At 51.0% G+C, this 15985-nt stretch overlaps 1 protein-coding gene across 1 annotated transcript; it reads left to right on the top strand.

The window, feature by feature from the left end:
- The first annotated feature begins 338 nt into the window (after positions 1–338).
- Positions 339–13423, top strand: GMIP (GEM interacting protein). The gene is made up of 21 exons (XM_065654956.1): positions 339–360; positions 4134–4227; positions 4311–4386; positions 4690–4753; positions 5216–5341; positions 5592–5656; positions 6047–6157; positions 6422–6502; positions 6942–7130; positions 7257–7394; positions 7792–7982; positions 8402–8523; positions 8727–8813; positions 8938–9036; positions 9123–9262; positions 9511–9699; positions 9781–9918; positions 10001–10197; positions 10636–10930; positions 12378–12492; positions 12963–13423. Exons 1-21 carry the CDS (start codon positions 339–341, stop codon positions 13421–13423), a joined length of 3000 nt encoding a protein of 999 aa, XP_065511028.1.
- Positions 13424–15985: the final 2562 nt, after the last annotated feature.

Below are 15985 nucleotides of genomic sequence, written 5' to 3'. Positions count from 1 at the left end.
CCGGGTGGAAAATCCGACGCTGCTCTGATGGCTGCGCCGAGGCCAGGAGACTCAAAACCCACCCTTTCTTCACCAATTACCACATCTCTGAGTTATGCAAATCGCACATCAAACAAATGCGATTTCCTCACGCGGAAGCGCGTCTGCAGGAAGCAGATTCGGCGGCTCACCGACGCTTTCGCCGGTTATTTGGGGCGGGTTGGCTTCACCCGCAGCTCTCATGGGCCTCCGGACAAGTTCTTCACGTCCGATCTGACCGAGGAATTGGGTTTTATTTAAATTCCGCTGAGTGATTCGGGATTCTGCCGCTTTGGGAGCGAAACGCTGAAGATTCGGCCATGGGAGACCCAGAAGCGAGTGGTACGTGATGGCATTTGAAACAACCTTTTCTGTTTGTCCTGTGAGCTTTTGGGGCAGGATTTATCTCAGGCCTGCGAGCCACGGAGGAAATACGGGTGCTAGAAAATAGGTTTTAAGTTCCTCTAACTGGGGTTTCCATTGAAAACCCGGCTGTTCAGTTCTCTTTCTCTGACAGATGGAGTTATTTGATGCATTTGTACACTCGTGCAAGAGGAAAGGACGCAAAGCCCCTTTTTCAGGAGGCGGAGAGGGCAGCGCTTCCTCGCATGTAATCTGGGGCTCGCGCATCAGCAGCTCAAGTCCCTCTGGCAAAAATCTGCTTTAAGTCCTTGTTCTCAAAGGCAACAACCTTAACGATGAGCGTCAGCAGCTGGGATCGGAGCGGTTCTGCCCCACCATCCCCCTTTGGTCCGTAGCAGCACCGCGTGTGACGCTCGTGTCGGGCAACGACCCGTCGTGTTCGCCTCTGATTTTCGGGGCAGGGAGCTCCAGCCTCCAGTTTGTGGATGTTCGGCTGCCCCCCATTTCTGGGGCCGCTTCCAGACTCCGGAATAAAGAGCTGCCTTAGTTCTCGGTCTGCAAATCTTGGTCTCGTCAAGCGCTTTACCAGGAGAGGTGACGACGCGAGTCAGGTCATTTAATAAACACATCAAAAAGCACGAATCTGTTCTGAGATCCCTCTAGAGACCACCCCGTATGTTGATTAAAGATGTATTTTTAGGTTTGTCAGTAAAACCCGTAAGGTGATGTGACTGTAAAAGTCAAACGCCCTTGAGAAATCAGCCAAATCTCATCCGTTAAGGAGGTTTATTTGGCAGCTTTTTGCAAAACCAAGATGACTGGTATAAATTATTTTGTTCAGACTTATTTTTCAGCCTCTAAGTGTCCTAAATTCATCCTTCTGTTGTTAACTGGGAGGTCTTTTTACTGCTTTCCAGTATGGGAAGGATTTGCTGAGCTTCGCTCTCAGTCTAAATTCTTCTCACCATCGCTAACGTTTCCTTATTCTTAATATTCAGGAAACAAACAGCCAGAAGTGTAATATACCATACTTTCCTTATTTAATAAGCAAGGTTCATTAACAAAGAGCTGCAGGGGGCTGCCATCTATCAAGACGCGTCAGTTTTACTAATATTTTCCTCTAAAGCTGGCAACCACCTCATTTTTCTTTTGCGAACCAACGCGCCCGCACTCGGCTCTTGCTGTCAGACACACACTTGCAGCACGCAAACTTCCTTCTTTTAATGAACTGATGCATTAAGTGGAAATTCTCCTTCTCCCCACAGCGTGTGTCTGTTATCCCCTCGTTAATACGTACAGCTATCCAGGACGTCTGACCCCGCTAATATTTCCTGTCGGTTGTGGGTGATGCTGCTGCTCGGTAGCGGTCCCAACCTCCTCAAAACGAGATAATTTGTAAATTCGGCTTTTGCCGGGGGTTTTGTTCCACTGAGGTGGGAAGAGAAGATGAGATGGGATGCGCTCTTGATTTTGCAAAATGGTTGTCAAGTAATTTGGATTATTTTGTTCCTAAACTGTTACTTCTCAGCCGGACAGCGACGCTGATCCAGGCGCCCGGAGCAGCGTCCAAGCTGCAACCGGAGCCTCGCTGCAGAATATCTCAGTTAAAGAGGATTTCACACAATTTGGGAGTTTTCAGACTCATTCGGCCCAATTGGGTTCAGGCCACGTTGTGGCTCAGCAAGCGGAGGATTTTAGATGCACGCTGCTAAGAAGCGCGAGTCCTTTTCTGCAGAAACGGGAGATTCGCGCTGGCGGAAAAATCCAGATGTCGCGTTGCAAAGCGCAAGACCGGGCGCAGAGAAGAGGAAGGCGCTACCAAAACCGGGCTTGTGATACCGAGGTTTGGCAACGGTGCCCCCGCTGAGGTCGGCTTTTCGACACTTACCTCATTTCACAGTAACCGTGGCTGAAAGGGAAGTGCCGCTTCTGCTGAACGGCAGAACCAGAGCTTCTCCTGCCGAAAATACCCCCCGGGCTCTGCACACCCACCACTGCGGGAGCTCCATCTCCATGGAGAAGAGCCAGGAGCTTTCCAGAAGGTCCACGATGCAGATGAGACGAGTCTCATCCATCCAGGGACGGGACAGAACTCGACACGACAGCCGGTTCGTCACATCGGCCACGCAGAGACGCGGTTTCCTTTGGCATGCAGGTCTAGTGCCGACGCTGGACGGGGTTTCTGCTGGAATTGCCTAAGATAAGAAGAATAAGAACACGCCGTCAGGAAATATAGGTGGTTTTTAATCCCCAGGAGAGTTAGTTTCTAGATCAGCCTTCCAGTTGGCTTGCCCAGTGCGATAACTGGTTTTAAACTGCAGCTTGCACTTATAAATAAGGCTGCGGAGTTGCAGCGAACGGGCAAAGGACAGAGCCTGAGTGTCTTGCTCCGATATCCCAGCACTGCAGTGATGCTCTGCTGGACAAGGCAAAGGGCTTCGAAAGAAAAATTAATTTACGGACAGGAATTGCTTGGCCCGTGCCAAAAAGCCACTCGAAAGATTTCAAACAGATGGGACAAATCGGTGCCGCTGCTCCTCCTCATTTGTGAGAATGCAGAGAATAACAGCAGCTACAGCAAGGGGAGCTTTTTCCGTCCGATTTTTCCACCTTCCGACTGTTTGTCACATATAATATTGCCTTAGCGAGACGAAACAAAAGGCTTATGAGAACCTGAGGTTCTTATCTGACGCTGTCTCACAATCGCTGCTTTCAAAAGAAGAACGTTTCACTTTGCCCCTCACTGGCGCTGCACCAGTTGAGTCACTTCTTCCTGTTGTACAATCCCCGGCTAGTGCTAAACGAGAAATTAAAGCTCATGCAAAGCAACGAGAATGGTTAGGGTTCAAATCAAATTACCGCGCCTTGGGTTTGTTACGGCTGGGATTAGGGACAATTTGTGTCTCTGGCAGAAAAACCGGGATGAGATGTTTGATAAATTGCCTGTCCCGGGTCACCCAGCGAGCGGGAAATGTTGATTTATCACGACTGAGCGGGACAGGTGCTGGGCACAGGTTGCAGTTACCTGACTCGAAAAAGAAAAAAAAAAAAAATCCGTGTTTTTCAGGACTGAGACAAGGCCCAGGGGCATCTAGAACTACATGAGACACAAACTGACTTCTCTGTCAAGCACCATTTGAGTAACGTCTGCGAGAACGTGCTCACCGTCGAAAACTCCACTCTCAGTGAAGCAACTCTAGATTTAGGTCGATCAACCACATCCTGTTCCTTGGAATGTCAAAAAGACAAAGAAGAGTGAAGTTTTCTTTTGTTTTTGCCAAATGCGCCCAGTTTCAGATTTGAAGTTTTTTTTTCTTTTCCCTTTTTCTTTACAGCAACTTCCGGCCTGAGTCGATTTTAGTTTCAGGCCTCGGTGACAAGCGCAGGACAGAGCGGAAAGTGAGATGAACGGCATCAATAATCGCGTGTAAAAGGCGTGTGCTCGCGGGCAGAACACGCTCAGGGTTTACAGAGACACGCGGGGGCGAACCCACTTTATATTTTGCATAATAATAATTTGCACCTGCCGGGGACCGAGCGAGACGGGGGATTTTGTAACGTAGCTCATCGCCATAAATAAACACGTGTGATATTGAGATATATACGCATCAAGCATCGCGACACGCACGTGTGGTGCGTAAGGAACGAGCAACTTGTGCATCGCGGCCGTTTTCTGTGCACGGCACCTCCCGTCGATCTCCGGGATCTCCGGGTTGGACGATCCCACGAACCGTTTTCTTCTCCAACCCCAGGTCTCGACAACCAAGAGAAGACACCTGAAAATAGGAAGCGGTACAGCGAGATATTCCGGAGCTTGGATGCCATCGAGATCTCCATCGGGAACGCGTGCGTAGGGCAACGGGGCAGAGCCGCTTTTCTGGGTCTCTACAACCTTCATTTATTTAATTGCGTTCTTCTTCGTTATCCAGGGTCGTTGATATGTTCATTGGTGATGTTGCCAGCACCGACGACACAGACTTGACCGCAGAAAAAGAGGGTGTTCCGGTAGGAAAAGGCTGAAATCTATTTTATTAGCGGAATTATCAGTGTCTGTGGCAAAGCGCACCATGTTATTAAATCCAAGTTTTTTGGGGGAATCATCTGAAAAAAAATAGTTACAGCTCTGGAACAGACAGAGCTGCACAACAGTTGGTTCCTACAGTGCTGGACGCAGCGACAGAGCAGATAATATTTAGTGAAAACGCTCAGGCATTTACTCTTTGGATTGATATTTTTGTGAAAAAGATGCGGAAATTTTTTTCACCAGTTTCCTCTTTTTTTTTTTTTTTTTTCCTTTTCTCCCCACAGTTGAATGAAAATTCCTGCAAGAGCAAAACCAGTTCGGAGAGGCCAGTGCCGGCAGATATAACAGGTAACCTTGCTAATTAAAAAAATCAAAGAGGTGACGTCATGAAAAGCAACATAAAATGGTTTTTTCTTCATATAAAGTCCCCATGAAGGGGAAAAAAAAAAAGAAATCTAAGGTGCTTTCTCCAAATTTTCAGCTCGAAATGTGTTTAGATTTGCCAAGGAACAAGAATCTTTGCTGCAAGTCCCCAGCAAGCCGTGAGGTCCTTCACTTTTGGAACTCAAACCACATTAAATCAAAATATTTCAGTTAAAAGGGGGAAAGTGGAGGAATATACCTGTACAATCGGGCTGGAACTTGCGTGGTTCCACGTGTGGGACAGCGCGGGGTCGCCGTGAAGCCGATTGTACTGACGTTTGTTCAGTTAAACCCCCTTTTTTATGGCTTTTATCTGAGTATTTCACAGCAGCAACGCTCGCGACTCCGGTTTCGCGCCGTTCTGAACCCGGATTTATCCCGTTGCAGTTCAGGAGGCGGACGAAATGCTGATCAAATGCGAAGGCGGCATCGACGCCGCCCTGGAATACGCCAAAATGTGGTGTAAATACGTCAAAGAGCTTCTCAGCTGGATGGAAAAACGCCTGAGCTACGGTGAGTCCAGCCGGGAGCACGTATGGCAGCTTTAAAATAATAATCACGGCCAAGAACACACAGTCGCGAGCAAAAATGTAACAGTGAGAAATGGGCCAAACACCAACACTTTTAGTTGCTTTTTCCTGAAGATAAAGCCACAGAATTAGAATTTCTCCCTCCCTGAACGATCCTAATTGACTGGAACGGCCTCTGGCTTGGACAAAACCAACCTGGATCTGGTGTCTGATCCACTTTGCCCCTTTTCCAGAGACCGAGTTCGCCAAAGGGATGGTGAAGATCGCCGAATCGGGGCGAAACGCCATCTGCCAGCAGGTACAAACGGGTCCTCGTGGTGCTTCCGCTGCACCGCGCGCGCTTCCCTGCGGAGGAGCAAACGTCAGGCTGCGAACAGCTCGTAAAGCCCGGCTTAAATCCAAATACGCCCGCAAAAACCTCCCTAAAACCCCCAGCGTTGGACCAGTTCCTTCTTTTCCTCTACGGGCTTATCGTTCGGAAAATTCGATAGAAGGATGGGCTGGCAAGGAGTCGGCGCAATGCTGCAATAAAGCTTTTCTGCCTCCAGCATCGCACCGCGTTGTCCAAAATAACCCCCCGTCATTTAACCGGCGCAGACTCTCCCGCTACCAAAATCTCTTTAATTTAGGAAAGCGGCGGCGATTACCCATCATTTCACACCTGCCTTTTTTTTTTTGGTTTCCGCAGCACAACATGCCCCTGCGAGCGCTCTACACGCTGGTCCTGGAACACGACATCAAGGTCGGCAGCTCCGCGAGCGAGACGGTGGGGTTGCTCCAGCAGAAGGAGTTCTACCAGGTATTTCTGCGGGGATCGGACAATTTTGCGGAAAAACGAGGCGGGAGCGTCACGGAGACCTGACAAAGCGATTTCTCCTGGTCCGTGGGGTGGAGGGGATAAGGGAAGGAAACGTGGGCTGAGTTTAAGGGAAGGAAACGCACGCCGAGTTTAAGGGAAAATGAAGCGTTTTGCAAGGTTTGCTTTCCAGTGCGGTGCCCTCATCTGCCAGATGCTTTTTCCCCATGAGGAACTGTTGCCGTCTTAACTTCTCTTCCTCTGCAGCCTCTGTCGGCCAAGAAAAACGAAATTGAGAAATGGAGGAAAGAATTCAAAGATCAGTGGACAAAGGAGCAAAAGAGGATGGTAAGATGGGCCAGGCCTTTATGCCGGACACGGGTCAAAACACTGAAAACAAATGTTTATGAACAAGCGGTAGCTAAATAATAACCCCGGATACCAGTACAGGTTGGGGAGGAGTAACCTGGAGCATCTTTTTGATGAGGAAAGACAGAGTTGGGTCTGTTCAGCCCGGAGAAGCCCAGAGGGACCTTATTGATGTGATAAATATCTCAGGGTGGGGGTCACGAGGATGGACCAGACTCTTCTCCACGGTGCCCAACGATGGGACTAGAGGCAACGGGAGGTTCCATCTGAAAACGAGGAGAAACTGCTTTAGTTTGAGGATGATCGCATCCATTTGAACCCAGAACCGGGCGCTTTCCTCACCGGGCTTCCTAAAAGGTCTTTCCAAACCTCAGCCCGTTTCTTCCCCAACCCCAACCTGTCCCTTTTCCTCCCCGAGAACGAATCCTTGTCGTCCCTGCGCAAGTCGCGCCTGCAGTACGCCCAGCGCCGCGAGGAGCTGGAGAAGGCCAAGCTGCTGAGCGCCAAGGCGGAGGACGAGCACCAGAGCGCGGCCGGCGCCAACCCCGGCAGCGCCAACAAGCAGCTGGAGAAGCGGCGTCGGTCCTGCGAGGAGGCGCAGGCCAAGGTGACGCGTTCGGCTCGGGCCGCCGGTGTCCCCGGCTGGTTCGCGTCCCCCCCCGCTTCCAGCACCTTCCCGCCCGTCCCGGTGACTTTTTTCCCCTCTTTTTGCCCCGTTTCTGGCGGCGTGCAGGTCCAGGAGGCGGAAGCGTTGTACAAGGCGTGCATCGGCGACGCCAACTTTCGGCGACAGGAGCTGGAGAAGGTGCGAGCGCGGATCGTCTCCCACATCCGGAAGCTCATTTACCAAGGGGATGAGGTGCTGACGTGGGTACGTGTGGTCTCCGAATTTCTCCTCTCGTCCTCCCTGCTTGCGATGAGACCTCCAGGCTCTTTGCTATTTCACCGCCCCATCGCTGACCATTCCTAAGTAATTGAAATGAGGGGGCTGCTCTGGACGTTGCTACCAAAAAAATCTCAGATATATAATCAATTTTTCAATTACAACCGCTTTGAGGACACAGATATCCACTGAAAAAGTCCAGCGGACAAAATCCTGGAGCAAGACACAGCGACAATTTTTATCCGACCTGTTCAGCAGAACTATGAAGACATCGAGTTTGGATAATGAAAAACCGAAGACACGTGAACTACGCTGAGATCCAAGGGAGGAAAAAGCTCCCGGGCTTTGCCTAACAATGATTATTTTCTTTTTCTTTCGCTGTCAGGTCACTTTAAGGATGTTCAAGCAGCGGCAGGCGCAGTCGGAACAGATTCCGCTGGGATACCAGTACCTGTCCGAGGTCTGCAAGCCGTACAAAGCGGGCGAGAAATACCTGGAATTCATTCAGGCTCTGCAGAAGAGAGACGTTCACGTGGAAGTGTTTGAGTTCGAGCCGCTCGCTCCTGGAGGGCAGAGGTAAAAAAGTGCAGAAAACTTCCATCCTAGCTGAAACGTCAGAAATATACAGTGCACAGAACAACAAAAAAAGTTGAAAACACATTTACAAAGTCTCTAGCAGCGTTGCGGTGGCTGATTTCAGAACGGCAGCAATTCTGCACCGCGGCCCTTTGGTTCTTTCTGTCGTTTGCCGAAGATTTGGCTCACGCTCTTCTCACGTGGGTGCTGATTTCTAAATTTTTCCTGCGAATAGAAAAGGCAGAATCACACCGAACGAATTTGTTGTCCTACTTTTGTCCAAGTGTTCGTTACAAAAGCTTCTACCCGCGAGCTGCCTGAAACAGAGGCTTTGTCTCAGGTGCCCCTAAGGCGCCTCGGTGATGTGATATTGTCTGTTATTCTTAAATGCTGGGAAATTCTTTGCAACCTCTTCTCAGGTCCCCTCCCAGCGGTAGAAAGAAGATGGTGCTGCATTCCAGCGGCCCCCCTCCCGCAGCAAAGGATGTGAACACGCCAGAAGATCGGTCCAGAAAGCAGCCCTCCACCAACGACGAACAGAGTAGGTTGAATTCCATCAAGACGACCCGATTTTCTCTCGAGTCTCGAGATTCTTAGCCAACGAGACGGGAGAGGTTCTCAAATTCTTAAGGCTTTGCACAGACCGGGGGAAAATATCGACAATTTGGATTTTCTTGGGAGGACCCCATGTTGAAGCCCCCGGGGGTGCTCGGGATGGTCCGTTAGCGTCTCCACCTCCCGCAGGTGCAAACAAATCCCTGTGCAGCGACACCGAAAGCCTCGGGGGCAGCTGCGAATCCCGGTCCCTGGACTCTCCCAGTTCCAGCCCAGGTGAGAGCCGCAGAATTTCTTGCCTAATATCGCCCAAAAGCCTGAAACGGGGAGTAAACTACCCAGCCCCACTTTGTGCATCATGAGGACAAGAACAACGCTTTGTATTTTCTCTCCTCTCAAGGAAACTCTAATAGGAAGTTGCTGAAAGCTCCGTCCACCAGCACCATGTCCTCCTCGGATGATTTCGAAGAGAGGGATTCCCTGCAAACTCTTGAAAACGGTGAGCCGCACGCTTCTTCGACTCACGAGGCGGAAACCGTGCTTACGTACCGGTGCGTTTTCACGCTTTTAACGCTGTTTCTGCAGAAAATGGTCCATCCCAGCAGCAATTTAGGAACGTCCCCCTCTCTGGTGCGGCGCAGACCCACCGGCTGCGGAAACTGCGCGGCCCGTCCAAGTGCAGGGAGTGCGACACCTTCATGGTCAGCGGCTTCGAGTGCGAGGAGGTGAGGGCTGGAAAACATCGCACCGTCGCCTCCGCGGGAAGGAGGGACCTCTGCAAAGCTCTGGGCTTTTTTTTGCCCCTCTGCATTATAAAAAAGCACGTTTTTCGGCGCTTGAGTAAAGCCACCAGCTGCTACTCGCCTGGGAAAACCCTCTCGGGGTTGGTGGGACGTTGGTGGTTGAGGGGACAGGAGAAATCCTCCCAGTTCACCACGACCAGCCCATAACCGGAGCGGTCCTGCTGTTTCAGTGCTGCCTGGCCTGCCACAAGAAGTGTCTGGAGAACCTGCTCATCACCTGCGGCCACAAGAAGCTGCCCAACCGAGTCCCTCTGTTCGGCATCGACTTCACACAGGTTCCTCGAGATTTCCCAGAAGAAGTTCCCTTCATCGTGGTGAAATGCACCTCGGAAATCGAAGCCCGTGCCCTCGGGGTGCAGGTGAGGAGCTGGTTATTCTTGCTTTGGTCTTCTCCTCTCCGCACCTGAAATTCCTGACCCGTCCCCATCCGGACCACGCAGGGGATCTATCGGATAAGTGGATCCAAAGCGCGGGTGGAAAAGCTGTGCCAGGCGTTCGAGAACGGACGGAGCCTGGTAGAGCTCTCCGAGCACTCCCCCCACGACATCACGGGGGTCCTGAAGCATTTTCTGAAGGAGGTGGGTGCCAAACCTCAGCCCGCCGCGTTCCCCGCATCAGCAGGATGAAGCAACGCGCCCTTTTCCTCCCCTTTCGCTGCAGCTCTCGGCACCGGTGCTGCTGTCCCGGCTCTACAACGATCTCATCGCGCTCGCCAAGGATTTGCAAAAACCTGGGGATGAAAATTCAGACAGCGCGGGCGTCCCCGCCGATCCCGTCCAGAGCATGAAGGACTTGCTGAGTAAATTGCCCGGGAGCAACTACAACACCCTGCGGCACCTGATCGCACACCTGTACAGGTGAGGAGCGCGTTGGTTGTCGCGTTGGTTGTCCCTGGAGATCCCCGTTGAGATCTTGCACCAAATGCTCCCAAGAAAAGCGTCGGGGCTTCCGTGACCCGGGAGAGCCAAGCAAGGCAGCTGAGGATGGTAAAAAAATGATCCTGCAGCAATTAGGAGAAAGTCTGAATGACTGAGAAGGACCAGAAGGTCCTTAGTGACAACGCTTCATAAAGCGCAAAGCGAGAGGTCAAGGAATAACAGGAATCGAGCCCCTTGCACCCAGCTCTGAACAGATCCGGGCAACTTCTGAGATTTTTCTCGGGAGTTTCGCTGCGCAGAGCAGAGCTCTGTTCCCCGGAAAAGGCGGGGGTTCTCTCCCAGAAAATGGGGGGTTCGGTGCATTCTGTTTGGGTTGAGAACCAGGAAGCCCCTAACGGTCCTGTTTCCCCTCCCCAGGGTGGCAGAGAAATACGAAGAGAACAAGATGTCCCCAAACAACCTGGGCATAGTGTTTGGGCCGACTCTGATCCGGCCGGGCGCCGGGAGCGACGGCTCCATGTCCTGCCTTGTGGACTCCGGGTACCAAGCCCAGATCGTGGAGTTTCTCATTCAGAACTACGAGAGGGTGTTCGGGATGGACGACCTGCCGTCGTCCTTGTCCCTCGGCTGTGAAAATCCCTCGCGAGAAGCATCGACAGAAAAGGATGAAGGACCTCAGAGCCCAGACACGGCCCAGAACGCGACTCTAGAGGTAGAGCTCCCAGACACCGAGCTGGGTTTACTCACCCTGCTGTAGAGCCAGGAAGGTGGACCAGCAATTAAAGAGAACTTTTTTCACAGAGAACAAAACCCGTTTGATCTCAGAGAGTTATTCCCAGCGGAAAGAGCAAGAGCTGGTTTCACGTGGAGCGGGAGAAACAGAAACCGGTTATAAGCTGCAGATCACTCAGCAGCTGCTCAGGCCACTCTGGGTGGTGGTTTTGCTGCAGGTGTTTTAGATCCCAGGCATTCTGGAAAAATTGTAGGTTTCTCCACTCTAAATTGCTTGGGATGCTGCTGTTTCTCCCCGTCGACAGCTCCGCGACTTTGGAAGCAGTGAAGCGTGTTTAAGAGCCAGCGGATCCCCGGTGGCGCCCTGTCCCCAAGCGGTCACTGGTTCTTTCACCCCCTGCTACTGAGTTTTCTGCCTTCTCCCCAGACTTCACAGCTCTTTCCTCACAATATTTCACAGCACTTTAAAACCACAAATAGGCAGAGCACCCCTGAGCTGGGATATGTGGGGTTTTTATTCCCTTTTTACAGTTGTTTGATGAGCAAGAAAGAAGAAATGGCTTACCTAAAGTTAAACCGAAGGGGGTGAGAGGTGGGTTTGGGGATTCTCTGCCTCCTCCTTTTGAGCCAGGGGTGTTTCTATGTGAGAGCGTGTGTCTGCAGAGACCGTATCCGCGGCTGACACGCAGTAACGGCGCTTTCCTTACGGGTCCGGTTCACTGCGGAAGCAGAAATTAGAATTACCGTGATTAGAGCTGAAATAAAATCCCCGGGGCAGACACAATTCCCTTCCTACGGGATCAATAAACCTTCGCAGAAGGCACTGGGAGATACACACAACTCTTGCCTTTGACTATTTTCAAAGCCATTTTTACCTCTTTCTGCAGTGTGACCCAATTCCACAGAAGGTGCCGCAAACCTGGAAAAAGTGGAGTTGCTTCCGAGGGCAAACTCTTGTTTTGCCATTAATAAACCCAACCTCGGCCCAGGCGAACCGATCCTTGTGCAAACTCACACCGGTTCCATCCCAACTGTGACTCCCGGGCACTATACTCATCCTTCACTCACTACTGTGCTGCAGTTAACGGTTTGCTTGCTGCTGTTGCCCCTTTTTGTTCTGAAACGGGCGGCTTCAGCATCCAGCAGGACACAGGAATCGGTCTCAGCACACGGCTGCGTTTTGGGGTGAATTCTGCGGCACTGGGGTCGGGAGTTGGCAGTTCTCGAACCGTAATTTTCCCTCGTGGCCCTGCCCCATGAGCTCTGTGAGCTCCCTCCTTCTTCCCCGAGCGTCATCTCAGACAAATCGAGGCATTTTCAGCTCAAGCGTTTGCCTCCTCTAACAGCATTTGGGGTCGAGTGGGAGCTGCCAGTATCTTCACGTCAAATAAGAGCCCCGTATAAACACTCGCGGCTTTTTCCAACAGAATTTCTCCTCCGAGCACGGTTTAAACGCGGACTGTGATGACCCGTCTTCCAGGGAAGCCGTCGATGAGCTGACTCTGGAGGGAGCCCACGGCCCGTTGAGCGCAGACGCTTTGGGTAAACGAAGCCACGCTGTCACGGGGACGCTGTTATGGGGTGTTTTATGCCGTGCTTGCCGGTTTTCACCCCTCCTGCCTGCCTGTCGCAGCAGAGAACACGGAGCTGGGCTCTCCTCAGCATCGCTGCTCCAGCTTTGCGCAGACAACCCGCTGCAGAGCAACCGCGTGGAAGCACGAGCGCGTTTTCCGCTGTTCTCGGGAAGGGTTTTCCCTCTGCTGCCAGCTCTCCTGGCTTTAACACATCCAGGGCAGCTTTAAGAATATAAACCTGATTAATACCTTATACCTCTTTCAAACGCATCACCTTGCGATTCACCAAGCCGTTAGAGGGAGGCATTTAACCTGTTAAAGCAGGAGGGTTTTCAATATCGTTTCTAACACGAAAAGAAGTCACCAGCCAAAATTGTTCGCCGTAGTAACCTTGTCTCACCGTTTTAAGATAACTGCCTAATTTATTTTTTTGTTCAGAGATGAATACAAGCATCGGCTCTGAGCTGGACGAGCTGCAGGAAAAGACAGACAGCGATGGGGACACAGTCCCAGGGACCCAGCCCCGGTGCCATTTCAGCCGGCAACCTGTAAAATACATCCGACCGCAGGCGAAAATCAAAGCGGTCATCCCCAGGACCGCCACGTTAGCCAACGTGGCAACCGAGCCTGGTGCAGAAAGCGGCGCTGCCGGCAGCTCCACGGCAAAGGGCGTCCTGGGGGAGAGCAGCGGGAGCGGGGACAGCTCGGCCGACACCGACACAATCCGGCAGCGCTTGGGAGGGAGGCAGCAGCTCAAACGTTTCGAGATCACGCAGGAAACCGCCAGGATCGTCTCCAAGTTCAGAGGCGGCGACGCTTCCGCGTCCCCCGAGCCTTCTCCGGAGAGCGCGGGGTCTGCGGAGAAAGCGGAGGAGCTCAACCAGGGGACGTACCTGTAGGGAAAACCCCGAGGGGAACAGAAAATAGCGATGGGAAGGGAGAGAGGGCTGAAATCCCGAGTCTGCTGGCCGAAGGAATAGCAATGCGGTGAGAAAAACGACCTGTTTGTATTTCCCACGCAGAGTGGAGCCCGGCGGGCTTGCAGCTAACGCGGGATTTGGGTTTTATTCGCGAGCGAACCCAGAGGAGCGACGAGAAGCGAACCAAAGGGCTCTGTCTCTGGAACGTGCCCTGCTCGGCGTGAAGGACGACGCAAGAAGCAGGGGAAACACGGACTGGCTGCTGGAAAGGTGGAGGCAGCCGAAATACAGGACGTTGGACAGAAGACATTCTGAAATGGGCCACTTTCTGGCAGCCGCAACAAGCACCGATGAATTTAAAAGCTGACAGAAAACATGACGCTTTCCCCAAACAGCTCGAGAGGTTGAACAATCTACGCGTTTCTTTTGTCTCATCAACAGGCTGTTAAGAAACCGGACCAAAACGTAAAGTTGTAGAAGAAACGCTACGAATCTGTTCTTAGTATTTGTACAGTTCAGGCTAAAGAGAGTTTGCATCTCTGGAGCGATGTATATTTGTTAATAGAATGCTTCGAATTCTTGAATTCTACATTATCTTTTACTGTAGAACTTCTGTAAATAAACTACGGGGTGTTTTATTATAAGCTGATCCTGTATTGGTTCCATGTGAATAGGGAAGGCTGGAGTAAATACAGGTCTATTGTGAACAGTGCCAGGGGCACTCAGGTGTCTAGAAAACAAAGGTAACGCTCGCCCACAAGACTTTATAATTTGAGGAACCAGCAGAGCTGGAATGAGAACCCTGGTAACCTGAAGTTTTGTGCTGTTGTTTCTTATTATCTAGTTGGAGGAGGTAAATGGAGATTAAAACACACCTGTCAGATATTTCTGGAAATCACCCCCAGAAGGAGAGTCTGGGAAAAAAGAAAAAAAAAAGAAAAAGAGAATTCAGGCCATTTGTGAGCTGGAAATTGCTTCATTCACAGCTGCTCCCTTTTGAAGCATTAACAGCTCTTCAGCCTTCACACCAGCATCCCTGGGGTATAAAGAGGGGACGAGGGGCTTGTTGGGGGGCTTGAGGCTTTGGGGAGGAACGTGGGAGGTCAGTGGGGTTTAGTTCTGGTTTCCTTGGGCTTTTCTGCTTTGCAGAATCCATCCTCCGAGGGGAAGATGTGCTTGGTTACCAGGCCGTGCCTCTCAAAATGTGGGACGTTAGAGAGTCTGTGTTACTTCCTAAAACTCATCTCTCGAAATGCGAGATGTTACAGAGCTGTTGGTACCTCTTAAATCCTCGGCTGGCATCGGGGCGGGAGGTTTCGTTCCCGTTACTCTCAGCTTAGGCCCTTATGTTCCGCTTAGTTAATCCAGCGCTCACCAGTAGGTCCCAAACTCACTTTTCTTCCTCCTCTGAAGCCGTTTTGTTGTCTCGCCCTATAGCAGGTGGTTTAGCAGCAGGAGTGGCTGAGTACGTTGCTGTTTAGAGTCAAATGAAATCATTCCTTCCCCGCACCTTGGCCGTTAACGCATCTGGAATGCTGCGGGGTAGAAGATAGGTCGGTATCGTTGCATTCTTGCTTTATTTTCCTTTTGAGAGCCGAGTTCCTCTGCGCGTCCTGCCGAGAGCTCCTGCTGCTGCGGACAAGCAGCTTTTGTTTTCTTCCTCTCTCCTCCCCACCCAGTGTATTTTGTAATATTCTTGGCTTTGTGAACATAAAGAGTAGTGGTATCTATTGCCATATGGGAGAGAAAGTCAACCAGGCGTACGAATTTCCGATCAGCGCGAACTCCCGCGTTTGCAATTCAGCAAACGCTTTGCTCGGGGAATTTTTGCTGAAGGAGCCGAGTTACGAAGTGGTTCCGTCCTTTCGCTTGCATCGGGGTCACACACCTCAGGGCGTTCAAGGAAAGCGCTTGCAAAGGAAATTAAATCCAATACGCACGTCTGTCTGTCCAGGCCCACAGCTTGTGGCTGAGAGCCTTTTGGGGCACTGGCTCCTCTCCTCTATCATTTATTTTAAAAAAAGATGCGTAGAGCTGTAATTCAAGCTTTGCTTAGACAGCAAGCTTTGGATATTTGGCATCCAGGGACCCGGAGATGGTCAGTTTTGTTGGTATCTTATGGGCTGGTTTCAAGCGAGTTGTATTTTTCAGTACAAATCTCTTTAATAAATGAACATTCAGACTTCCCGTGCCCTTTACAAGAATAACTTAATTAAGGGAATATTTTTCTTCAAAGGAGAAAGGGATTTCTTGTTGCTTTGCAACAGCAGAAAGCATCTGAAGCGATTTTTTTTTTTTTTTTCCCCCACTAGAAATGTACTTAAAAGCTCAAGGCCTTAGGAAGCTGGAAAACATCACCAGAAATTATCAGAAGCTCAGGAATTAAAAGTAGAAAAGACTGTTTAATTTGTAATGGAAACCTTGAATGTTATGGGCCTGGATCTGTGAAAATAGTGACAGAAACTCCCTTTTCTCGCTTGGGGAGAGTCGCTGTGTGTCGGTCCCCGATGCACTTTTGCAAGATAAAGCTGCAGTTGTGCC

This window comes from Caloenas nicobarica, chromosome 36, assembly GCF_036013445.1.
Source record: "Caloenas nicobarica isolate bCalNic1 chromosome 36, bCalNic1.hap1, whole genome shotgun sequence".
NCBI classification, from domain to species: Eukaryota; Metazoa; Chordata; class Aves; order Columbiformes; family Columbidae; genus Caloenas; species Caloenas nicobarica.
This window is presented reverse-complemented; position numbering and strand designations above follow the sequence as displayed.

What these genes read in the sequence shown, in the direction of transcription:
- GMIP (XM_065654956.1), top strand. Translation starts at nt 339, where the DNA reads ATGGGAGACCCAGAAGCGAGTG. An exon ending in GCGGCTTCGAGTGCGAGGAG is followed by an intron (nt 9,263 to 9,510) that starts GTGAGGGCTGGA and finishes CTGCTGTTTCAG; the next exon opens with TGCTGCCTGGCCTGCCACAA. An exon ending in CCCGTGCCCTCGGGGTGCAG is followed by an intron (nt 9,700 to 9,780) that starts GTGAGGAGCTGG and finishes CGGACCACGCAG; the next exon opens with GGGATCTATCGGATAAGTGG.